Below are 27524 nucleotides of genomic sequence, written 5' to 3' on the forward strand. Positions count from 1 at the left end.
TGGCAATGTATAGCTAGTTTGATTGCCCTAGTGACTGACCAATAAAGCAGTTACATTTTTCTGAAGAAAATGCTGTCTGGAAACACATGATTACATGATCACCACAAGTCAAGAGTCCAGCAACTGGTCTCCAGTGCTTCCAGGAAAAATGCAGGTGTCCAGCTGCAGATTTCCACAGCTGACAAACTACTAATTGACCTTATTTTTTTCTGGTACATCCTGGATCATAAGATACAGCAATTCTAGACAGTCCATTAAAGTCCTCAAAGTATCACTTGTACGTTTTTCCTTAAATTTCAACACATAGATACAACACTTTTAGGGGAATTTAGGCACTTAAAATCTCAGCTTGGTGAGATCTCAGCTTACTGAGATTTCAAAAGCACCCAAACTGATTAGGTTCCTAATTCTATCAAGAATTAAGCTGTCTCTCGAGACAGTTTAGGTACTCTGACACAAGTACATACCACCAAACTATCTCTAAGAATCTGCACAGAGTCCTGGTGTAAAGTCAAATATCCTACAAGGTAGCAGTAGAATTATTTGAAAACTCTGGAATACATCCCAGCCACTCAGGAGAAGTATTTTATGCCTGGCTATTTCACAGGCAACAAAATAATGAAATAAATAATTGCAGAGTGCAATTTATTATGCTGTCATTTCAGACACCTTCTTCACTTTGTTAACATAGGAAGCCAATTTTTCCCCTGCCTGCATGCATTCCACACTGGCAACAGAATGTAATGATTGCAGTGAAACCATGAAAATAACATGATAAAATATACTAGTTTGGCAAATAAAGAAATTTTAATCATGTAAAGTAAGAACTTTATTAAAAAATCTTATTTATAAAGCTATCTTAAGGAGATAAAATTTTATCTTAAGGAGATAAAAATATCTTAAGGAGATAAAATATCTTAAATTTTATCTTAAGGAGATAAAATTGCTGATGAGCAAGCTTAGCTTTCAAAGATTGCTGGAGCACTCGGCTGGTATAATCACTTTATCATGTCAGTCTACCGCTGAAATATATTAATCAAATCACAGTGAATTTTCAATATTTGAATAATCAAATCACAGTTTGAAGTCTCAGTGACCAGTACAAGTCATTACATGGGAATATGTTTTCATGAAATGGAGGAAAATAGATGCAATATAGTCTATGAAGTAAGTTTCTCAGGACATGAAAGCTCTTATCTTCTGAAGAAGAATTTTCTGGTTTATATTGGAATGGATTGGTTAGGAATGGATTGAAATCACAGTGTTTGGGTTTGAGTAGCATACAGCAATTAGAAAGAGGCTTCCTTGGTCTGCAAAACGTCTACTTTTATGGCTTTGTACGTAAGGGCCAGACATGCACACATGAGAACATGTCCTTTACAGCTTACAGTCCTGGGCTGTCCTCATTGACCTGTTTGGCTAGATACACAGTCAACCCATACATCAAGAGGTGTCCCAGTGCTTCAGTTCAGCAGCAAACAGCCATGCATATTCACAAACCTCTGACTAGCTTCCTAAATGATCCTTACATTTTTGCCAGTTAAGTTCAGCAGACAACTGAGTTGGCCACACAAACAGCTCTGCACATCTTGTCAGTGCTACTCAGTGCATGTTTGGGGTCTATCCTTTTAGAGCTGATAAAGCAGTTATTAACTCCATTAATTCCATCAAATATATATGACTTTTTCCAAGTTTACACTCCTTTCAATCCTTTTTTAACAGAAAGTTGTTTTATATTTATACCAGCTTTGATGAGAAGTCTAGAGAATACAGGAATTAGTGCACTTATTTCAGACTGGCTACTCCCACAAAATGGAGGTAATTGAAACTATACAACATTATCTTAAGTCCTCTTTGTTTTGTTTTTGCTAAAATATGTTGCTAACAAACTGGTCAGCTAACTGGCTCAGGCTCTTTCACCTCTCATGCAAATTGTGTGTAATTCCAGTCTTAATAACCAATTCAAATTTAAATAGTTGCACACCAAAAGAACCTATCTCGTATATTCTGCAAAAGCAAATCCTAAACTAGGTCAAACTATGGCAGTGTTGTGATGGTGCCCATGCCCAAGGGTGGAATGCCAATGGAAATGCTAACGGCACGAGTGCATCTCCTGAGAGGAGCACTCTGAGCTGTACAGCTGGGCTGAAGAAGAGACTGACTACTGACAGTATTTCTGTGCTAAAAACTTGAAAATAAGGTGGTTAGTTAAGAACAGTGTAGTAGTCATTGCAAATAGCTAGGCTGGTGAGACCAGTTCGAGATCTGCTTTCATTTCCATCAAAAACTGGAGATGTTTTAAATGTGCAGCACAGAGCTTAACTTCTCAAAAGTGAATAAAAGATTTACACAGAAATTGCAAAGGTGATAAATTCTCCTCCTCACTTTTCCTTTTTATGAATAAATTCTATAGATGATTTCCATTAAATTTTGGATGCATTAATTCACTTCTACAATTTATTTTTATCAACAAAGATGATTTAAATTGAAAGAATGTGCATTATTGTTTCTTCAACCTAACTTTATATAAATCATCCTGCCTGAATTGATGCACATCTGCTGAGTGTCACTCCAGGAGGTACTGGCCTTTCAGGACTGTAACTGTCTCTAAGACCAGGGAACACTTCACTAGCAGACTGTTCTTCATCACAGATAAATTCCGTGTCCTTTCAATAAAACCATTTTCTGCTGTTTGGTAGATTTCAGTTAGTAAAACATTTATTTAGGCCACTCTGTGATCAAGAATATAGTGCAGAAGGCTATTGTATTCATTTATATCAAAAACCTTAACACTGGAATTGTTTCCTTATTTGCAAACATGACTCTATAGCTTCATTGGAGGTCATCATTGTGAAAATTTGTAAACATGCAGAGACATCTGAGGCTCTGCATTTTTATCTCACTTCACTCGAAGAGACAACAAATGCAGGGAACCTCCCTTTGATCTCACGCTTAAAGGCTTTAGCAATATCCACTCCGTTACAGCACCCAGATCAAACCCTCTGCCCTGTTCTGAAAGCAGCCCCATGCTTTGTGAATCTGCTTCAAAGCAGGGCACCCCTTACAGTGGTTCCAAACACAGATGATATCTGAATGGGGATATATGGTTATTATTTTGTGTTTAAAAAGAAATACCACATTTTTCCTTCAATCTCCAAAATAATCCTTTCTGAGAGAGCTTTTTAAAATTTTACAAATTTTCCCTTTCATCTTTTTGGTTTGTGACACAAAATAGACATTTAAAAGGTTCCAATGTATTTAGATAGAAACAAGATCACATTTTTACAGTACTGAGCAGAAAGCACTGCACTGAATACAAACAGGGAGCTCAAAGGTAACAGATTTAAAGATTTCAAAAGACAGTTTCATTGCACCTTTCACAAGGACTTACTGAGTAGTGCTATTGTAAGAAAGAAAGCCTGAAAGTGAAAAATAAGCTATTAATTTGGAAACGTTGCAGTGGAATTCCAGTAAAAGCTAAAACGTTACATGCATTTGCATGTTGTTCCCTTTCCCCTCCCTCCCCCCCTGAAAACTGTTGTAGATTAACATACGCCAATGAAAATAAAATTTTGTAAGAGCTATAAGCAGTTATGCACAAGGTTACTGAGTTTTGCAAGAAGGCAGTCCAAAGGTGAGCCTTCTCCTGTCTCACTCTGGGGTTTATAGCTTTGTCTCTGATGAATGGGAATTTTAAAGACATTGTTGAATGTGCTTCTAACTGTTACTTTAGAAACTCATCTAGACCCTTAATTGTTTTGCTATTATGAGTTCTCATCCAGAAATTTCTACTATTAAGGCATGCCAGTTATATAATACATATATCTTGGGGCATTGCTTTTGCTATTGTTCTGCTGCTCTTTTGATAGATCTTTGCCTTAAATTCCATAGCAGAGCTACCTGCAAAAGCTGATTAAGTAATACAGGGAAATAAGTTATGCAGTCAACTTAGCTCTTTTCTCATTGCCTATAAGAACCTTATGATTTCTTTGTGAGTTTGTTGTTGTTGTTATTGTTTGATTGTTCTAATATTCCAGCCCACCACCAAAGGATACACTGCCAAAAACGTCCTGGTGCAGATTGCAAGTATGTAGTTGAGTATGCACACATTTAGTATTCAGGATGTGCTTACTTCACTGGATACCTGGGGTACACCGTGCTTTTCTGCTTTGTAATACAATGAACATAATATATTTCTGCTGTGAATATGCAGGCTTTATAGTCAAAATTTACTTTTGTGAGAACCAACAGGTACGCACTTCAAGTTGGCTTTGTTGTACAGCATAATCTGCCAGTTCATTCATTTTGGGGAAGAGCTATTGAAAATGAACAAAAGCAAAGTGCAAACACAGATTAATCAAATTCATCCAGTAATATAAACTGTTATGTCTTGTAGTATTATTTATTCTATCCCATTAATAGGCTCTTTGCATTAGCACTGTTCTCTCTCTGCCTTTGCATTTTATTATCCAGATATTTGCCACATGTGTTGGCTTTATTTAACCTAAGAACTGCTGAACTGAAAAGGATTTAAGCATTTGAGGAAACGGGTCGGTGTATTCTTGACCACTAAGTGGAGCTCTTCAGATTGCAAATCTGTCCCTAATAAATCCACAGCCTCTTCAGGAAATTTTAAATAAAACTCTACAATATTCATCTTATGGGCTGGATTATTATTTTTTAAACAATTAATTAATTAATTAGACCATCTCTTTGGGTTTCCCTTTCTACATTAATTCTTTGGCAGGTCTTTCACATTACTCTTTTTCAGTCTGCAAAATCAATATGCCCTGCCTCTGAGCTGGCAATAGGTACAGTATGTAGGTAGTAGTTAAGGCAGGATAGAAGGAAAGTACACTGTATGTGGGAAAAGAAGGAGAAGGAATCAATGTACTCCCACAAGTTAAATTAACAGGTGATAGATTGCAAAGCAGCATCACAATCTACAAGGTCCATTTTGTTTGTTTGTTTGTTTGTTTTCCATAAGAATACTGTTGTAGACTTATCCTCCACATAAAACTTGCAGTTTGAAACCTAGCTTGTAGCTTGTATAGTGCTGCTCCACTTTGATCACGTAGCATCACTGAACAAGTTCTGAGATTCTGACAGCTGGTGGCAGGCAGTGAAGGAAAAACAACAACAACAACAACAACAAAAACAGGTTGCTTTGCTCTGAACCAATGCTTTTATGCCTATGAGACTAGAGCATCACTTCTCTTCCAGTTGTTAGCAGTAGTGGTTGTTACATGGAGTAATTTGTCCTCCTTTGTGAGGAAGCTTTTCTATAGCTACAATCTGTATCAGAAGTTGGATTTCACTAAACCTTAAGCTGATCTTATGTAAGCTTCAAATATGTAAGTGAACTTGGAAAGTGAAATAAACTTTCTTCTACATTTGTTTTAAATGTATGGCTTAGAACTAGCTCTCAGAGACCTTAATACAACAGATCTCCTGATATTTGTAATTTAGTGCCATGTAATTCTGAAATTGTAAAGTAATGCATGCAACCAGTCCTAGAATAAAGGAGACTGAACATTGTACAAATGAATCCCTTCTTTCTGGAACCTCAACTAAGTGTAAGAGGAACACCAGTGACATAAAGCAGCAAAAGATAGACTACTCTGCTCCTTATGCAAATCTTAAGCAAGTTATTGCTTCATCAGAGGACTTTCAGTGAGGAAACGGGAATTCAGCTTGTATTCCCTACCTTTGGTTGCATGTGTAAAAGGAAGAGAAACCTCCTGGTGTTATATTAAGGTGAGCATGAGCCACAGGAATTCTAAAGGCTCTGTGGACAGCAGAACAATCTGAGCTTAACCTTAATGAGTCACCAGAGTTACATGCCCATAGAGAGACAATCTGAAACCCCTGACCACAATGGCCCTAAAATTCTCTCCATATGTCACTACTAATTGACACCTTATTTAGGAAGCTAAACGAACTGGAAAACATATTCCATGATCGCATATTTTGAAAAAGAGGAACTAAAGGTGAAGGGGAAGCACTTCGTTGCCCTTATCATCTCACTAATTTGAAAGATAATGTGGTTAAATGTTGATTTTACAAAATGAAATTTTGCATAGCATATGAAACAAGTATTTCAATATAAACTATTCAGTACAAAGTAATGAGTATAAAACTAATGGACTTTCTGATGTACCTAGTTCAAGTAAATGCTATATGCAAATAAGTACCTAACTAATCACTCACTTTCCAAACTGATATTTTCAACTGTTGACTCACTGTCTGGCACATGCTTTTTCTTCTGCTTAATGTTTATAAAATTTAGACATATACCTTCTCTTAAAAAAAAAAACAAGTTTTCACAGATGGCGTAGGAAACAACCCTAAGTTTTGTCTGCAATCCTTAAGAAAATATTAGTAGATCATGTTATTAGAATACCTTGAGTTCTGGTATTTATTATATAGTATGATTTGACATGCCAAACAGTAAAGTGTGGATGCCCATTATATCATTTAGAAAATATGGTACCATCTTTTAACATTTTTTTCTTCTTGAGAACTACCTCAGGAATTGCTAACTCCAAACTAAACTCCGAAACAATTTGAGATGAAACCTTTTCATGGTGAGGGTGACAGAGCACTGGAACAGGCTGCACAAGGGGGTTGTAGAGTTTCCTTCTTTGGAGACATTCAAAACCCACCTGGACATGTTCCTGTGTGTCCTGATCCAGGTGTTCCTGCTCTGGCAGGGGGATTGAACTAGATGATCTTTCAAGGTCCCTTCCAATCCCTAACTTCTGTGATTCTGTGTGAAAGCCAATTCTTGAAAAAACAGTTAGGTAACATGCTTGTCAAGTATTCCTCTTTATAGTTACTGATGTTCACATAGGAAATGCCTTGTTGCATTTTATTGGAAATGCCTGCTTACTCTGTAGTGACAAATAAAAGTAAGACCTTTTTCTTGCCTCTTTTCCCTCCATGTACGTTCAAATGAATGGAAAAGTAAGAGCATGCACTTAAAAGGTGAGTCTGTATTTAGTACCAGACTTAGAGCTGTAAGACATGTTTTGATCTTTGATTTTCCTGAGATAAAAAGCTGAATCTAGCAGAACTTTGAAGTGTAGTTTATTTTGAGGTTGACTGAAACAGCAAGTATCTTTCATCTCAAAGAAGGGGATGAATAAAAACACTACAGTCACCCTCTGGCAACTGAGGCAAGTATTTTATTACTGTGATTAAGTTTTAATCTGAATTGTGTATCATCCTCAATTTAAAAGAGCCAAGTATGTAGATACGAGTTTCCCAACATTTATTACTTGGTCTTGTCTAAACTACCTGCCCAGTGTGCTAAAGAGGGGATGTTAATTGCAACACTGACCTCTTTGCTAGATAGATTCTCAGAGTCTCCATTGTGCTGTTGGTGTTTTGCCAGGCTAAGTAGATCACTGTCTTTCATCACTGTATTATGTGCCCTCTTCAGTAATCAAAATATCCACTGTTACTGCACTGTTTAATGAAGCCAACTTATTCCAGCTACATATGACACTTGAGTCATCTGGAAACAAACCTTCAGGGTACAAAAACTGAGGAATTAAAATGGAATTTAAAAATTGAATGGTAAGACTTAATTTACTGAAGAATAAGAAAACAAAAGACATCTCACAGCTTCTCCTTTTACAGTCTGTTGATAAAATCTTATATGATATCATTGCTGGCCCTTTCCCATGAGTAGGCATTGCATTTTGAAATAGATCTGTTTATTTACTTGGATAGATCCTTCTCCTGTCTTACTCTCAGAAGAGACTAGAATACTCTGTACCATACCTAAAGACTTCTACATTAATGTAGGACTGAGAGGTGAGTGGTTGGAAAGGATAAGTTAAAAACTGTTCAGTAGTTCCATACTTCCTATCTTTTAGCTATAAATATGTATGTATGTATAATATATATCAATATGCTAAGGTATACATACACACAGACTTTTTTTTTTCTTATTACAACCTAGAGTCAAATAAATTTAAAAACTAGCTTGCAGAACAGTTATGGATTTCTGGTATTTTCAATAAGATAATATTATTGCTATAATGTCAACAATCACTGAGATAAATAAACCCTAAACAGCTCAAAAAATCAATGAGAATATTTCCTTAGACCCCTTTGTAGTATCCTACCAGTAATCAGTCTCTTATTCTAGTTATAAAGACTTCAGGGTACTTTCACAGCATGTATCAGAACAGATCAATTTCAAAACCGTTAAAATAAAAATAAAAAATAGAAATGATCCAAAGATATACAAAATAAAAGTGACCCAATGTGCATCTGAAGATATACAAAGAACTTTCTCAAAATAATATTACTAACAACTGAGTTACACTGAAATTGAAAATTATTGCAGCAAAACATAACTAACAGACCTCTCAACTGTTAACTATAATATTAAATATAATTATTACTGATATTCTTTCAGTTACATAATAACAAAGTCTTGGTAGTTAACATAAAGTGAAGCAATTTGTGTAAGTAGATCCCATAAGAAATAATCACAGGATTATGAAATAACTTATTATTTCTCACTGATAACTGTTTTTTCTTGGTCATTAAACTTTGTCTCTCTAATCCCCCTGCCCTCAAGAAAGTAACCATTGGGAATTGTATTGGAACCCAGTGTTTTGAATCAGGCCACCCCCGTTCCGGTCGTTTCAGGATGGTGGGGTCTTTGAATGAGAGTACACCGCGAGTGCAGTTGAAGCGGCACCCTGTTTGGGAAGCGATACTCCCTACTCATTAGGCTGTCAGAAATCATTTCCCGGCGAAGGAGGCAACACTGATTTCAGCAGAAGTTATTAAGCCACAATGTGAGTTGATCAAGTAACTAAGCATTTAGCAACTTTCTCTGGTGTTCTTTAAATAAATTTTAAAAAGGATTCCATGTTGGTTGCTCTTTGTTCTTCTAATACCCATTACTTTTAACAGCTTCACTGAACAGTAACTCAGACTGGTATTTTCCTTCTTTCCTTCTTATTTTCTTTCCCTTTTTTCTAATAATCTAATTTTCTAATAATCAGTGAATAAAAGGCAGAAGAGTACCCTGATGTAAGTGGGCTGTAAGGTCAAACAGCACTCAGCAGTCCAGCTGTTTGTCTATGCCAGACATTTGTGCATTTCTGTGTGCATTCTACACAGAAAAAGTTCCCAAATCAAAACATAACATGGTAGGAAATTAAAAGAATCCACAGTAAATACCCAAAATTCACTCTGCACATCAGTATCACAACAAGCTGTGAGTTCAAAGTCAATTTTGTAGCTTATTTATGCATGCTGGCTTTTCCTTCAAAATAGTTTTCCAAACATTATACAGCATATATTTGAGATTTAGAATATATCCAGTTGAGGTCTTAAGTCTGATGTTCCTATTGTCACAAAACTTCTGTAAATCTCAAAAGAATTACTCAAAATTTGTCAATAAATCACTAGCTGAATGATTCCATACCTCTTACAATCCCATGTCCTTAATAAATCAAATAGGTTTTTTTAGGAATACTCAGGTGAGTATTTTTGAATGGTATATTCATTCATCAACATAGCCAGAAACGAATAGGTGAGTAAATTGTATGTCTATCAGCATATATTGGAAGTAGATAAACTCTGTTGTCCACACTTAAAGTAGATAATTTCTTTACATACTCAACTATAGTTGAGCTTTCTATGTTAAACTATACTGTGACTGATTATGACCAGTCATGAGCTTTTTGATCAGAATAGTATTTTTGATCTAGATACTTTACAATTTATTCTCTCTAGTTTTTATGGATCATAAAAATAAGTACACAGGCTACAAGCCAGTTGGGGCTAGAGGAAATGGCAATGATTTACTTAATCTGGGTGTTAAAGTTGCATGTGAATTTTAAGCGTCTCCACTTCATAAAACAGCTATCTGCTTCCAAAGCATTTTCTAATTTAAAGGGAGACAGTTACACTGACAAACTTTTTAAGGTGCTCTGAGGTGTAGCAGTGAATAAGATGTTTACTGATATTTACTTCCAGACCATACCAACATTCCACATGAGATACCTGCACACATAAAACAATAAATAAAACTTTTAGGTATGATGCAAGGAACTTTGCTTCTGAAATGCAACATGGTCACTGTCAGCATGGATTTGTCCTTTGAAATCTACTGCTGCAGAGAGCAGGAAAAGAATGGGAAGAAAGAGGCATTATACCTCCCTCCATTAAATGCTGCAGATTGTCAGGCTCAATAAAACACTTCTTTGGTCCTATCACGGTTGGAAACTGTTTCTTTCTAAATGGAAAGAGCAATCAATATTCTGAGATGAATGCACTTCCTACCTAATCATGAAACATGGCAATATTTTGCTTTTTAAAGATCAAGTTGAATCAAAATCTTATTTAACTGAATCTGAGGAATAATAATAATAACCACCACCATCACCACCCCCACAAAACAAACACAACAACAACAACAAAGCAAACAAACAAAAAACAAGAAGAGCCTAGCCAGAATAAATATTACAAGCTTAATTTTCTTTCTCTAACGGTTAAGGGCTTTTATAGTACTTTAATTTATTTATAACCCAGATACTACATTATGATTTCTCAGAATGAATTTTCTGCTAAGCATCTCTTAAATTCAAATTACAGAAAATACTATGTTACACATTCTATATACATTTATGTGTGTCTATATATATGATCAGAGATAGAAGAAATGCAAAGATTTAGGGAAATAATGTCTTTGAGAATTATTCACCAACTGTACACATTATTACAACTTAACAAATAAGAGTAATGTTAAGTAAAAAAATGAAAACCAGCAGATCCTTTGACCTCCTACTTAATTGAAAAAGCCCAAATCTCTCTTTTGTTTCATAGTCTGAAATCTGGACTCTGACTGAAGTTTCTTTGATTGAAGCTTTGAAGTTAATTTTTTAATTCTAATTCCTTTACAAAGCATTAAGCTGTTTTGTTTCCAAAAGGCACATATTGTGATCATGAATACATCAATGAAAAGTGACCAAATAGATTTAGGATAACTTATTTGTGTACGTGGAGGCCCAAAATGTGCTAGACTTGCATTCTTGCATTATTAATGTGTCCTTTTTAAACCTGATGTATAAGCAAAATCAAACACAAGTTTGGTCCTTTTGAGCAAACTGTCTTTCAAGATAGTTGAAACAAGCCTTTGCTCCTTGAGTTTATTCCCACCTGAAGGCAGCACATGTCAATTCTGCTGTTTCACTTGTGAGGCCCCATCTTTGAATCTACCTGGAAATTAAACCTTCCACAATCCCTGGGATCTGCCTTCTGCTCAGCTGATACATGCAGGGATTCTGCCTGCTAGATATTTCTATTCTGAGATTTACTCTTTCCTGGGTTCAGTAATATGTATGGTCTACAAAAGGGATTTTGCTCATAAACTAGATTAAATACATAACTAGTCTCCTAAAACATGCATTACAGAACCAAGGAAATACTTATCTGTATGCTAATAATTAAGTACTAAAGTAATTAAAATAATAATAATAATAAATCTTTAAAGATACAGAAAACAAGTCCTCCTATTCTTTGCAATTACCATGCAAATATTAATATACTTTTTTTTTTTTTCACTGCTTGTTTTTTAAAAACCTGTCTGAAATACTGATACTCAGGTGCTAAAGGTTAAGTCAGGCATCTTGTCTGCCTGCTGCTCCAAGGCCTGAGATTTCAGGCAGCTGAGAATTCTGCCCCTACTCCTGAAGGGTATTCAATAACTTAGTATTTCTTTCTCACTGAGCAGAAGGAGGCTGCACTAAGAAAAAGGAGTTAGGCTGTCACGTTTCAGAATAGGATGATATATTCTTCCCTTGCTGTTGGTATGTGAACAAATACAATGCTTGTTTCAGTCAGTTATGCAGAGACATTTTGAAGGTGCAGAGTGTGATTCATGCAAACTGCACTCTGGAGACAAAGCAAACAGGCTAGTCATGGCTTGTTTTCTTTTGAGAGGAAACATGGGTTCAGCTCCAAAAACTGTTCTGAAGAGACCTCTTTCCTCTCCCCCCTCCTCCCTATCACCCATTCCCATGTGCATTCATCACTCACTCTCTTAGACCAAAGCACTGACTGCCCATATCTATGCAGACCCAGCAGGAAGTACTGTGTTATTTTTATCTCATGCAATGAATGCCTTGGTACCTCAGTTCTCATCTACCAAGCATAAGATACTAGGACTCCCAGGTTGGGTTGTCTGCTCACGGAAGAAAGCCCCCACCAGAATACTCCCCCAGGCTACTGACCTCTCTTTTGCTGGAAATGGTGTTGCTGGCTCTCTGAAGATTTTTCATCATCTGGCAAATCCCTCTTCAAAGGTTTGCTATCTCTGAAGGAAGTGTTGACACTACTTGCAATCTTGCAAGGGCTGCTTTAAAGGTACTCACCAAAGGAAGGTAGAGCTGACACAGGCACTGAACACTGTTTTACAGTTTCCAAGTTTTAGGAAAGGTGATTTACTTGAAAGATACTTACTCTGTTGAAGGTGCACAGTGCGATTCAGAGATAAAGGAATTCCTGCTCTAACACAACTCTTACATTACGTTGATAGGATATCCTCAGAGAATCACTTAGTGGTATTCATATGGGAGCCCACTGCTATAATTTGGAATATTGCTGTAGTCTGAGATGGAGGTAGCTATAAGTGCAGAAAGACATGTAAGAAATACACAGTCCTTCCCCACACAGATTAGTGTTGTATTTTCTTCAGTTCCAGCAGATAATTAGGACATAATGCAAAGAAAATATAATGCTATTCTGTTTTCATTGCAGGTGAAAGGTGGCAATGAGATGTATTTTGCTACCTTCATGATTTCTATAAAGTGAAGAATGGTTGTTTATTTATACTGAAAGCTTAGCGAGGGAATTATACAACCAAAATATTATCTATAGTATTTTTACTTAAATGGTAACCACTGGGCCTTTAATTGCATGGCTGACATTTTGTAGCAAGACTGATTATATGTTATATATCATACACAGGTAATTAGGTATTCAGCTATATTTGTGACTTTGCCAGGGAATGTTATTTAGTCAGTAGATAGTTTTATTTTAGTACTAATTACAATCATGTTCATAGAGCTTTTATGGGAGGGAGCAAGTTAGCACTGACGGTCAGCATTCCAGAATACTTCTGGGTTGACATGAAACAAATATACTGTGGGAATGAATTTTCAATATCAGTGTTGCACAAGCCCTAAAAATTTTATGGATAAGTAATTATCCAAAAGTTTGAACATTTATTCACAGTTGAGCTGGCTGAATTTTTCCCTTTGAAACACTGTTTTGCTGATGGAAAGATGGCTGTTGGATTAAAGACATATTCCTAAAAAAATTACTGTTGCTAGAAATGGGAGAATTGGTTCTTCATGAAATAAAATAAAACAAAAACACAGAAAAACAAAACCAGTAGAACAGTGAAAAGTGTTCCTTTTTACTTTTCATAAAATAATTGAATAACTTAGGTTGGATGGGACCTCAAAGACCCCCTGACTCCAGCCCCCTGCCCTGGGCAGGGCCCCCTCCCCCCAGCCCAGGCTGCCCCCAGCCCCATTCAGCCTGGCCTTGGGCACTGCCAGGGATGGGGCAGCCACAGCTGCTCTGGGCAGCCTGGGCCAGGGCCTCACCACCCTCTGAGTGAAGAACCTATTCCCAATGTGAACTCTAAAACTACCCTATTTCAGTTTAAAACTACCCACCCAGAATTTCTTTTTTGATTTCTTCAACACCAGTAAGAAATACAGGTTTATTTATCTGCAGTTTTGTTCTTTCACATTTTGCTGCGATTCTGCTGATGGCAATTAAGAGAAGGAATGGTGAATACTAAGTGATTCAATTTTCCTTAGGTGTCTCAGCAGTATAGTTTGCCTTCCCTAAATGATATCATGTGATTCTTCTGTAAAAATGTGTTCTCGAAACAAAACACAGACTTGTTTGTATGGCAGCAACAGCCTCTCTCCTCTCCGCTTTCTGCATTCTTTTTCTCCCTTTTCCTCTCATCTCTTCACCATCGTCCCCCTGTTGCCTTCCATTAGTTCTTTCATTATTTTCAAGTTTTCACAGCAAGAACTAAAGCTCTCTATAATATTTATCTCTTATATGAGATTTATCTCTTATACAAGATCCTCATATTTAACATATCTGTTGTTGCTCTGCTACTTTACTCCCTTCCAACAGTCTCAGACCCAGGAGTCAGCTTCAGGCTTTTTGAAAGATAGTGCTCCTCCAGGAGGGGATTAGATTGAATTTGTAGAGGGTCCTTTTGTGAAGTACCCATCAATTCAGGATCAACAACACCATTTTAGTGTTTGCTGCTACATTCCATTCAGGGACTGGAAATCACTTGTGACCTATTCAAATACAGTGTGCTAAAGTAAAAATTAATTGATAAAACAGATTAAGCATGCACAGGGATAAGGAAAAAAAGAGGCTATGAAACGATCATGCACCAGAAAGCATTTTTCAGATTAGATATTAAAAAGTAATTATGTCCAAACATAGTTAAATCAAATAAATAGTTAAATCAAATAAATTGTAAAATTAACTCTGGCCAGTATTTTTTCTGTGTACCATAAAGTGAGCATATATTCTGATTCTATCAATTACTATCAAGGCTGTAAGTCCAATGTAACATTATAAATGTAGATACCTTTAAAAGATAAATGCTAACATACATAGGCTGACTCCAATCGTAGGTACAGAATTTTTATGCATACCCTCATATACTCCATGAACTGTGCACATGCCACATACATTTTCAGTTGTATGAACTTTTCCTCCTCCTTCTAAACAATGAGATAAGAAGTGTGTTTATGTATGTATAGCATGACATATAGGTAGACGACACTAAGCAATGAAGGATATTTGAAATACTAATTAGCGATACATTTTGTTTCAATTGCAATACACTTTTAACTGTGATCCCAACTCTTCTATTTACTTTAGCTGAGCACTGGGAGCTAAGTTACTGCAAGAATATTCGTTAAAGCAGCCATGTTCAGTTAAATATTCAGCACACTCAGAAGACTGAATTTGAAATTTGGGTCTCTGTGACAGCCATGAAGCGTACAGCGTACCCTCACTCATGAGCGCAACCAAATCTAATATCTAAACAGAGTTACTCCAATGAGAAAGAGTGTGAGGCCACTTACACAAAGAATTAAAAAAAAATGCCATGCAGGATACAAATCCAATTATAACAACAACAATACATTGGTCTGGAATAAATCTGAGTCCACAGGTTAATTGGTGTAAAGAAAATGAAAGGGAAAAGGCTGTATTTGCAATAAAACAATCATCATAAGATTGGGATATAATTAAGCAAGATTCCGGATGCTGTCTAAATGCTTGAAAATATGCAGTAAAATTCTTCAGTGTCTTGCATACCATTAATTGTCCATTGGGAAGGATATTAGCTTAGGGCTGAAAAGAACTGTGCACTATCAGCCTCCAGCCTTTTGTGTATTTTTTGTGTATTTTTAATAATGAGTGAATAAATTGGGGTTGATAGGATCTTAACTGGCTGCTGTGAGGATACTTTAAAAACCATACAGTATGCTATAATATGATGAGTCTTTGTGCAACAGATATGTCATAGTGATGGCATTTTTGGTCCTTGCTGATACAGATTGTTATGACTAATATGTAAAGACATGCAAAAACCACAATAAAAATATTAAAGCTACCAAAAATAGTAATACTAAAGCATGCCTGTAATTTTCCTGCAATTATAACTCAAAAAAGTTGCAATTTTCAATTTTAAAGTTGCCCTAGAAACTTTCAGTTTAATTGGAAAACAACTTCTGATAATGGAACTTCTGCTCTACTCTGTTCTCTTGAGACCCCGCCTGCAGTGCTGCATTCAGCTCTGGGGCCTCCAGCATAAGGAAGACACGGACCTGCTGGAGCTGGTCCAGAGGAGGCCACAAGGATGATCAGAGGGCTGGGGCACCCCTCCGGTGAAGACATGCTGAGGGAGTTGGGGTTTTTGGCCTGGAGGAGAGAAGGCTCCAGAGAGACCTTACAGCGGCCTTCCAGTACCTGAAGGGGGCTGAAGGAGAGCTGGGGAGGGCCTCCATGTCAGGGAGAGTAGTGATAAGAAAAGGGGGAATGGTGTTAAACTGAGAAAGGGCAGATGTAGATTAGATATTAGGAAGAAATCCTTTACTATGAGGGTGGTGAGGCCCTGGCCCAGGCTGCCCAGAGCAGCTGTGGCTGCCCCATCCCTGGCAGTGCCCAAGGCCAGGCTGGGTGGGGCTGGGGGCAGCCTGGGCTGGGGGGAGGGGGCCCTGCCCAGGGCAGGGGGCTGGAGCCAGGGGGGCTTTGAGGCCCCTTCCAACCAAAGCCATTCAATGATTTTATGATTCCAAAATGCAAGTGAGGCTATTGCTTTTGAATGCCTAAAAAGCTTCTGTAGGCTTCATTTCCTGCTTATAATGAATATGTGTATCTAAAGTAAAAAATGTTTTAAAACATGAAATTATTCATGAGAAAGGTTTCCATTTTCTACTACTACTAAAATATAAATGGATTCACAATTATTTGTAACATAATTAGAGCTGAAATTCTGTTTAATGTTAACTTTTGCGGTAATCCTGGCTCTGTCATGCTCTGGCAATGTTCACAGATCCAAGCACATTTTGAAGACTTCATTTCTAATTGGTGGCATTGAACTGACAAACCGCACAGTTATTCTGATCTCATTTAAAAGCTGCTGGCATCCCCTTTACCCTTACAGAGCACATGGGTTCTGCAGGAAAGCCAAGGTATAGATTCTCAGCAGTAGTCACACTGAGAAGCACAGGGCAGATTTACATGAGCAGATGTACTGGATTATAAACCTTAAAGATGTTCCATGTAGCTCTCAGGAGTTTTTTTTTTTTTTTTTTTTTTTTTTTTTTTTTACTTTTCTGCAGCAAATAAGCCCACTATTATAGTAATAGTTCAATATGGAAATAGATCAGTATCTCCTGAAAGCCTGGTGAATACAGGAATACAGATTTTTTTATTATTTTTATTTTTGTTTTTAATCTATGTCTTAAGACAGACTGTATCTTAAAAAAGTAGAGCTCTTTGTGAAAAGTGAAATTCATCTTTTTTTTTCATGTAAATTGTAAAGTTTTGCTTTATCAACCTCAATCATTCCTAACACATCCCAAGAGTTCTGTAAATAAGAAAATTGTTTTTGATGATATAGGGAGATAGTATAGTGAGAACTGAGAAATCCATAGTAAAGCAAAATGTCTCCTACCATCTTAGGTGTGGAGTTGTTATTATGGTCACTTTCCATAAAAAATTACCAATATAAGTTTCATTAAACCATTAGCAACCATAATAGTAGCATTTTTAAAATATTAGCCATTAACTGAAGAGTCACACATGACAAAGCTGGAAGGAATTTTAAGACAATATTTAAAGTCCATATCTCTATGCAAACGTTGCACCAGGTACATCTAATAATCTGAATAATAAATATGAGAAGAAAATAAAATTTAATGAGTGAAGCATGAAAAGGGGAGATTATAAGATCAAGTTCTTCTTCCCTTTTAATGTTTTTAAAGCAAATACTTTGATTTCTGTAAGCTTTGGCTTCCTAGTTGAATAAAAAGTTGGATTTATGGAAAACAATACAATGGGAAGATTTCCATTCAGTTTGTTAGGTATGATAGACTAAATTCACTGGCATTTGTGTCTGACAATAACGTGATCTATTTGATTTTGTTTGCCAAAATGTCACATTATTAACATTATCTTCTTCTCAAAACTAGCACTTGCTCTTGAACTCTGCAAAAGATTCCTCTATTAGCACTGTTTTGGATTTTGGCCAGAAAAGGTTTCACTGTAAGACAATGCTATTTCTTACTGTCTACCAACCTCTGCTCCAAAGAGACTCCATTAACCTCACAGAAACACGTGTCCTGGGGTCTCTCTTGAACAGAGTCACCAACCTGCCAGAGTAAACAGCTGTGTGTTCCAAGGCCTAATGTATTTCAAAAATCAGTAATGAACTTCCTGAAACTCATGTGCTCTATGTAGCATTCCCATAGCACAATGAAATATTCCTGGAATTAGGATCTTTTCTTTTTTTTCCTCATTGGGTTCAAGAAAATAACTGCATTAGAAAATGAAATATTTCATTTTCAAATAAGAACACTGCTATATATAATGTACTTTCACTGTTATATTGTGACAACACTGTAGTGAAGTATGAGTTTGCAAACATAATTTTCATGCAAGCTGTGAGCTGCTTTTCTAGCCTTAAAACCTGTAATGTGTAGTACTTACAGTCACAGTAGGTTCAAAAATATGGATGGCTTAATTACAGCTTTCAATAATGAAATCGGCTTATCATACTGGCAATAAAATCACCTAAAAATCCTGTTTATTCTCCAACTGCAGCATGTCTTTTTGTTGTCATGTTGCAACTTCAATGTGTCTTAGTAAATTAGATCCGTAGTTTGTTCACAATGAAATAATTCTATTATAATCCATCTTGCTGCTAAATTTCATCAAGCAAGCACGTCAGTTCAGTAACACTTGATGACAACAGTTAGCGTACTGTGTTTATTTTTTAAATGTGCAACTAGAAAGCTGCTCAGTTACTTTTTTTTTTTTTTTTAAACGTACTTGCTCATCAAGTGCTTAATAATATGCATTTCTAGGCTTTGATATTGCCAAGAGTCTATCCAGATGTGGAAAGTAAATCAAAGGAAAACCAATACTATTATTGCTGAACTGTGGACATCCAGAAACCATGTCACCAAGGTTTGAATGAACAGCTCATGCACATAGATAAATTACTTCATATTTATTGATAACACACACTATTTATCTCCTGAGCTGCATTTCGAAGGATAAAGATTTTGGTCCCAACTTTGTGAAATGCTTCAAGCTTCCCCTGAGTGATCAAAAGCCAGCCTGCTTTACTTGAAAGATAAACACTCAGCAGTCCTAGCAAATTACCCAAGTAACAGATCTTGCTCATGAGCTATTTTTTCAAAAAAGTTGGGCATGTCTTGTACAAACTCTGGTGGCATAACTGATAAAGCACAGATAGAGTAAAATACAAATATTAAAAATAACCCTTAAATAAGAAAGCAAATGTGACAATTCACCCTCATGTGCCATTCAATATGTAACTTACTTGAGAATTTTTGTTCTAGGTTTCCTTGTATTTCAGGAGTTACTGGACTATTGTAGAATACCAGGGAATTTAACCAAGTCTTTAATCCCTCTTGTTCAGGTGTATTAAAAACTCTGTATTGATATTTTTGTTACACAAGAATTTAAGTTCATTTGGGGGCCTTGCCATGGTAAGCTTTAAGAGACTAATATTTTGCATTATTTCATGGTGCTACAATTAAATTTTTTTTAATTCCATACCAAATTTCTTTCTTGATATTTTTTCTTTTTTCTTTTTTTAATTTGATCAAAAAACATGTTTCACAGTCTAAGTGGCATGCTGTTTGCAGCAGTTCTTCTGCCTTCCCTAGAAAACAAGCATAACTACATATGTGAATATGTAGTTTCTCGTATAATAAGGGCTGAAAGACAACACATAAAAGGTATCTCTTTCAGAAGAGTTGGCCTATCTCATCTTAAGTTTCTGGAAAGAGTAGTATTAATAGGCTTGAAAATCACATTCCATGGTAATAAAACTATTATGGTACATACAAATGAGAAAAATCACAAAATGTAGAATACAAATATGTAGAAACACATCACAATAATTTAAAGTAAAGGCAAATACTTAAATTATAAAATATTTTCTGCAAGCAGTTCAATTTCTTCTTAAGGGTCATGGAAGATTTGCAGAGGCACAGAGGCACACTGCATTTCACACTAGGCTGAACTACAGAAATCAGAAGTTCACTAAACTAGGTCAATTTATAGGGAATATTTCAAAGCTTGGCCAAAGGAATATTTGTGCATCATAAAGCAAGTTCTTGCCAGCCACCGTGTTTTGTTTTTCAAGATTTTGTTGTTAGAAATGATATTTCAGTTGCATTAAAAATATATCTTTAAAAAGCTTCTTTAAATTGGAAACTCGAAGAATATTTCAGCATTTATCAGTACTGCTGACTCATCCTTGTGCTAGTAAAGGCTGTTTTGAAGTAAAATGCTGAATTAAAAAAATATCAAAATAGCATTTAAAGATGGAAAACGGTAAATAAGCTGTGTCAAATAAGACAGGGCTAAAATGTAAAACACTTGGGGTGCTGTGAATGCTGCAGCAGCTTTTTGAGTCCTGGAATGATTTCATCACAGTTACAGGATTAGCATGATTCATGTATCATTTATCTCTTACTGGCTTTGTAGGATGTACATTTGGTGTTTCGTAATTTTCCTTTGTACTCTTATCATAGGATGTATGCATAGATCTGTGCAGGTCTGCATATCAATTTGTAAAGAAGTGGTTAAAAGCATGTGGAACTCTTCTGAACATCAAATAAAAATGGACAACTAAACTCCGCAATAAGAAAAGTCAATTTCAAATGGGACACCATGTTGAAAAATATCAGACTGACAAGCTTGAGGTCCTTTATATATAGGTGAAGAACAGTGTATAGTGATGGGAAACGTTTGTGTCTTCCTATCTCCCCAGTGTACCCTTAACCCTCTAGGCCTGAGAAGACTAGGTACTTTCCATAAATATTCACGTATTTTCTTTCTCTTTGAGCCCATCAGTAAAGAGTACACTTAGGGCTCTCATAATGTGAACGATCATCTTCGCAGAACTGGATGCACGCAGCTAACTGATTTTGAAAAATCCAACACGTAAGAGCAGCTTTCACTCATAACTGCTGTAACCTAATGGGAACAGCTAATTTTACGAAGACAAGGTACAGGTACCAAATTCCTTTCATTTTGCCCTCTAACCATGGAACTTACATTTCCTCAAAAATCAGCTACTGCTCTATCCTGTCCTTGCACAGTGGCTTATTTTAAAAAGTAAATGGAAATGAAGTGCTTGACTGCACAACAGTGCTTTCTACAGGTAGAAGACCCCATTATGTGTAGTCAGTCAACTGGTTAAATGCAAGTGGAACCTTGCCTTGCTCCTTCAGCATCTATGTGCATACACAGAGATACAATGCATCGTATTCAGATTTACCTAAATAACCTGCTTTCTCTAGTTCTATTATGGAAGCAATTGTATGAGGCTTTTCCACTGCAGGCTTATTTTGGATTATTCAAAGCAATTTATCTCATCTTAAAAAAGAAACAGTAACTTTCTGTATCTGTACTTTTTGCTGATTTAGAATGACTCCAGACCATGAAGTTCAGTCCCTATTTTTAAGGGGCTCAATACCAATTTTGCCTGTGGGCTGGAAGACTATCTTCAGGGTGATAACATTGATATAAAACAGAATATAATTTCCCATTGTGAATAAGAATAAATGCATAAAAACATGTATTCCTGGCTAAGATGCTTTCCCATGCTCAAAGAAATGTTCCCATTCTACTGATTTCAAGAAAGGAAAAAAAAATCTCCTGACTTGACTGTCCTCAGTATCACTATGAGAAATGTAATATTCAAGGTGAACAGTGTGTGAAATACACTGAGCATTGGCCTATGTAATGTTATGTTTTCCACTGTCACCCAAGGCTTGAATGCCTTGGTTCATTATTCAAACTATTATTTGGTTTTAGTCCCATGAGGGTTAGAGAAAACTGTTAAAACAGACAGAAATTGAGGGACAAAGTTCTCACTCTATTGACCACAAATACACAACACATGAGAACTGTCACTGATTGCAGAAATTTGACAACCAGAAGAGTTTCTGCTGAGGATGACAATGAGGGGAAGGAGCACTAATTCAAACCCTCATGACAGAGTTATTAACAGAGTTCCCTGAAGTGCTTTCAAAAATATTTTTGCATTGACAGGAAGAGAAGTGAGACCACTTCATTTTTTTTTTTATTTTATTTTTTTTTGCATCTCTAGGGAGAAATTCTGCCAGTGTTAAAATTATTCCTTCACTAATTTCAACAGAACTCAATTTCTCATATATGTACTCCATTATAAACTGATCTCTTTTGTAGTTCTGGTATACTTGCATAAAATAATTTAACCGAGGCCAGACAGAGCACCAGCGGCTGAAAGGAGATGTGATTAGCGATGTAAGTTAAGAAGCTGACCAACCCCCCAGTATCCAAGGGTACTTTTGCGTTGTCAAGAGCTCTGAAAGCTCTGTCCCTAACCAGAACTATACCATGTGCAGTTATTTCCTGTGTGCAAGAGAAGGCTGTACAATACGACCATTTTCTCAAAAAAACAAACAAACATACAAACAAAAAAACCCAACCAACCAACCAACAAACCAAACAAAAAAAACCAATAGCACAGAACCCTAAAATCAGCCAGCACAACTTTCTACAAAGAAAAAAAAATCACCAAGGGCAGTTTTTATATGTCGTGTGTTATTCTTAGATGGTCCTAATTTATACCCACCTAAATCATTCCATTAAAAACATACGTATATTCCTACTGATCTGAGAAAATTAGGTGATGATTTAGGTGTCTTTTACTGACTTCATTGACAACTTTTTAAATAAGTACTCAGGTTTGAACACTGTCTTATTATAATTAAGCATGAGAAAAGAAATGATAAAAATGTTGACAAACACCTCATGATATGCAATTTAAACATATGCACAGTAAACTCAGAAAAAAGGGTCATGATTCTGCTTACTGAAAAAAAGGATCACATGCACTTCCAGGGACGTGGGAGTGAGTAAAAGGAGTGAACCACCTCTAAGTGAGCATCTATAGCAGTCGCTTGGGAAAACCATGCAGTTTTTATTGTCCAGCATGCATTCTTACTTAACACTGAGTTTTTGCATTTTTTTTTTTCCACACCTTTCTTTCCAAATTACAGCTAATGCACTCTCACAACTAAAATGACAGATACGGTTAGTTTCCAAAAGGATGAAAGTGGGAAAAAAATCAATTTGTTTTTCATATCTCCAACCCCTCTCCCATTTCTTATAAATAACAAGTACACTTTCAGTTTAAAGTCCATTAACTCTGCTTATTAGAAATTTTTGCAGGTATACTTATATCTTAGCAGTTCAATCCTAAAGGGACATATGCACAGGGTTATGGCACTTTCAGGTCATGCATGCTTAGCACAATAAGCAAAAAATTAGCTTGGTAAAGTCCATTCAGTTTAATGTAACTAGTAGGGCTAAATACCCTGAAAGCCATACTGAAAATCAATCTTTAGGTCTATGAACTGATTTAAAGACACGATTTTCGCAGAGCTAACTCTGCAGCCACTACTATGTGAAGGTTTGAGACACTCGTATACATCACAATTACGGCTGTATCATATCACAGAGTTTCAGAGGCACTACTCAGGTGTAGCTATAAAATGTTCCATGACCCTTTGTATTTTGCCAAGAATTGAGTCTGCAACTAAGCTGTGTGCCACGCTTACCCACCACAAAAATGCAATCTAAAGAATTAAATTAAATTAAATTTGGAATGGTAATAAAGTCACATTCTTGGTCAGTACCTTGAAATAATAAGTAGTCTTGCGGGCTAGGCAGAGCCAAAGCAGCTAGTATTATAAATTTTACTACTCTGCTGTAACAATGATAAATGATTTCACTAGTTTATGCTTCACCAGATCCAAGGTCACCAGATTCCTCTCAGTATAAGCAAGCTATGGATTGTTGTCACAATCATAAAGTGAGCTTAGAAACAAGCTACTCTGCCACATTTCATAGTACTGTGGCTATGCTTTGTACCAGCCATTGAACCGTCTTTCACAGTTATATATTCAACTTGGTCTCCAGCATTGCATACCACAGTGTGTTCAGACAGAGAGAAACTGAGCAAGTTAGATACAGCTTAATTCCCATACTTTTCGTCGAAAAACAAGGAATCTGAAGATTTGCCACTACAGAATAAACACTTCTAAAGGTGAAATTTCCAGAGGTATTTCAGAATCGAAATATGCAAAAAATCAATTGATAGGATTTTCAGAAGTGTCTAGAGCACTTCATCTACTAGCCATGGCTTCTTTTCTTATTGAGATCAGTGAGTTTGTACTGGGATGTTAACTTCTCTTTTTGATACACATTGTAAAATACCCAGTGCTTTCAGGGCAAGACCATTGTAGCTAGACAGATAAAGGTTGACATAAATAATTCTACTAGTCTGAAGTGAAGTTCAGATTGGCTTGTTTTCAAAACCATACAAGTTTCTTAATAGCCCATTATTCACATATATTTTACAATTCCTTTTAAATTACCATATAAGGCCTGATAGAGAAGCACTAAGATGAGACAAAGGAGCAGTCTTTACCAAGTCCATCCATTATGACAAAATTCACAGCAGTACCACCATGACCATACAAATTCATCATCATGAAATTCTGGTCATCCAACCCATAACAAACTTTATTCATACTTTAATCTTACATTTTTTCTCAGCTGGAAAGAGCAGTTGAAAATATACTGTGGAAATCAACTGGCAGTACCTGAATGAAATAAGATGAAATGAAATGAATGATGTGACCTAATAAATATTTTGTACCTATCTCTAGCTTCTGCCATCTAGTAGTTTTCAATAATAGGAAGGTTCTCCCTTCAGTGCTCAACTGCAACTGAACTTTTCTGTAGTGCTACAGTTCGGAAGCTTATTTTAGGGTACACAAATGACAGACAATGAAATATACAGTTTGGAATCACACAGTAGAAATGAAAAGAGGTAATGTATCAAGTGCTAGTTGGGATTCCTTTAGCTCTTGCTGAGATGGCTTCAGCAAAATAACTTCCCTCCAGAAACGTAACTCAAGAGTATGATCAACTGAATCTGAAATTATCTCCAAGGACTTATTCAGTCATCCTTAGTTGGAATCTTTAGATTCCTCTAGGATTTACATCACAAGCAATGTGTTCTGTCAGCAGATGTTTGGGACTCAACTTCAGCTGAAGAACCGAGAAGGTGTCTCCTGGTGAAACTATCTTAGGTTTATTGATTTAAATCAAAATCTGTAGAATTGCCCAAGGCATTCTTTTTTACTTGTTGGAGAAAAAATAGCACTTCTGCTTAACTACACACATTCTTACTTAACATGTTGTTTTGAAACAATGTACCTTAGAACTCATACAGATTTCCCAAATCAAAAAAAACATAAAGAAGGAGATACCTTGGTAAGCATCACTGTCTGAAAGAAAACAAGGCTGTCAAAATATAAATATGAAAAGCTCATCAATAACATCAACGCTACTCAAATTCCAAGCACACACAAAAATCTTCTCTATATGAAAATATAGTTCAGGATATATTGTCTTTATGTGATAAAGAAAAAAATAATTGGAAAGATATTACATTTCTGTACTTTCTGATTTATGCCATTAAATAAATAAAAAAAAAAAGTATGGAAATGATATGGAGAAAGTAGAGTGTGAATAAAGTAATTGGAGATGGTAATAGAGATGTAAAAGTTCTTTCACACAGCCAAATACATCAGTGGAAAATTGCCCCTGACAGTACATTTTCCAGTGTTTTGTCATGGCTAAGTTACAAGTGTTACATACAAATTCCAATTACTGAGAGGACACTCTTACTCTCCCATTCTGAGGCTATTGAAGAGAAACTGATTGCATTTAGCTTTTCAAAGTCAAAACACTTTACATAAACTTTGTAGTACCATTGAATATTTTAGATGTTTAGTACACAGCCAATTGAAATATAAATCTATCTTCAGCACTTAGAACACTATTTTCAGAGGTGACATTGGTTGCTCAAGACTGGTAATCTTCAATATGTTCTAATGTAAATTTAACCCTTTCTAGACACTTTAAGATTTCATATCATGTACAGCAGAAACTGATTCTATATTGGTTAATGGAAATGAAAAGCAAGCACTATGATCATGATATGGTTTTATCATTGCATTCATCTAATAATCAGGACAAAGATGGTAGTTTATATGCATTTTCAAGTTAAATTAGGAAAGTGACCATTCCTATATCTACATCTTTGATATTACAGTTTGAGCCCAAAGACATGAAGAAACTTGCTTTGAGAAAATAACTACTTTGTTGAAATCTTTCCTCTTTCATCCAAATGATCCTTATCCTGTTTAAAATTAATAAATCTTTGAAAGACAACTCTTATCGCTTTAATAATAATTTCCTTGCACTATACTCTTCATAATAAGGAGAAATTACATACAGCAAGTAGATGAAAGTAAAAATCTACAGATTAGACTTAAAATATATTACAGATGACTTCCTGTATGTCAGCATACTCTTTATTGTAAAGGCTCCTATCATTTCCATTGTGCTGATACAGACATTTTTTTAATGATAAATGGAAAGCTTTTAGAGAACTGTATGCAACGTCATGATTCTAGGTTCTCCATTGCCAATGGATATAAACCTCTATGTACGATTAAAATGACTCAATTGAAAAACCTACTACATTAAACAACTCAACTAAATTAACTAATTTCTCTCTTTCTGTGGATCCCAGTAAAGAATCACAACAGTTAGAATTTGCAACTTAACTGAAATAGAATTCTGATTCCTCAAAATAATTATGCCAGTATTTGGGTTGTTCTCTATGATTTCTAAAGCAGATGAAGAGAAAGATTAGGTATGGGTGGGTTAGAGGTAAGAACAATTACCTGATCCAGTTTCCAGTGGAACTCTGCAGGGCGAAACGTGTCAGCCTGATCAAAGTCTTTACGCAAAAGAAACACTAATCGGCAGTTGTGCACGTACAAGGCATAGTGATGTCGGTTCATCTCTGAAAGGAGGGAACAAGATCAGAACTCTGAACTATCATCAACACTTTTGTTTAGGTGAATGTCTTTCAAAGCAATATACACCCAAAGGACAAAAAAACAGCCAGTCCCCATCAACAGTCCCCTCAATAAGCTGTCAAATCACCAACCAATTCTCAGGATGGCACCAAATCCAGCTCATTATTTGTTTTTCAAACTTCTTTAACTGAGGAGAAATGGTAATATTCTACCAACTTTTTTATGCCCTTTGTCAAACATTTTGTCAATAGACAGACTCACCTGTCTTGTCAGAGTTGCAGAGAATAGTCTCTTTCTCAGCTCTTAATCCTGGGCTAGGTCCGTGTTTCATCCACAGACTTATGGTGAATTGATCAGTTAAATTCTTTGGGACTATTCCATCTGGAATTTTGGCTCCTTGCTTTCCATCAAATTTAAAAATTATGTCATTGTTATCCATGAGAAGCCCAGCTGTCCAATTAGTTGTTGCACTGGGAGATGGTAACAGGTCAATGGCACCTGAGGATGCTCCTGCAAATGATACATAATGAGAACACAATGAGAAACTAATAAAAGAGCTGTTCAAATGAATTTAGTATAGGTACAGGGCCTGATTCATGCATTCCTCTTTACCCTATCTTCACTTCCCAAATGGTCCTACTGCTTTCACTGTCAAATCACAAACATGCTAATAGCCAGCAAAACAACTCCGTAAGAGTTTGGTAGACTTGAGAGAGTCTTGGT

General features: G+C 36.1%; 1 protein-coding gene across 1 annotated transcript in view; it reads right to left on the reverse strand.

Annotated features, from left to right (window-relative positions):
- Nucleotides 1–27524, reverse strand: part of CLSTN2 (calsyntenin 2) — a 339879-nt gene that overhangs the window by 29020 nt on the left and 283335 nt on the right. The window contains exons 8-9 of the mRNA XM_035335162.1: nt 27063–27311; nt 26664–26785 (exon numbers count right to left, since the gene is read on the reverse strand). Of these exons, the coding sequence (XP_035191053.1) occupies nt 26664–26785; nt 27063–27311 (371 nt within the window). The remainder of the gene's footprint in view (nt 1–26663; nt 26786–27062; nt 27312–27524) is intronic.

This window comes from Oxyura jamaicensis, chromosome 9, assembly GCF_011077185.1.
Source record: "Oxyura jamaicensis isolate SHBP4307 breed ruddy duck chromosome 9, BPBGC_Ojam_1.0, whole genome shotgun sequence".
In the NCBI taxonomy this organism is placed as follows: Eukaryota; Metazoa; Chordata; class Aves; order Anseriformes; family Anatidae; genus Oxyura; species Oxyura jamaicensis.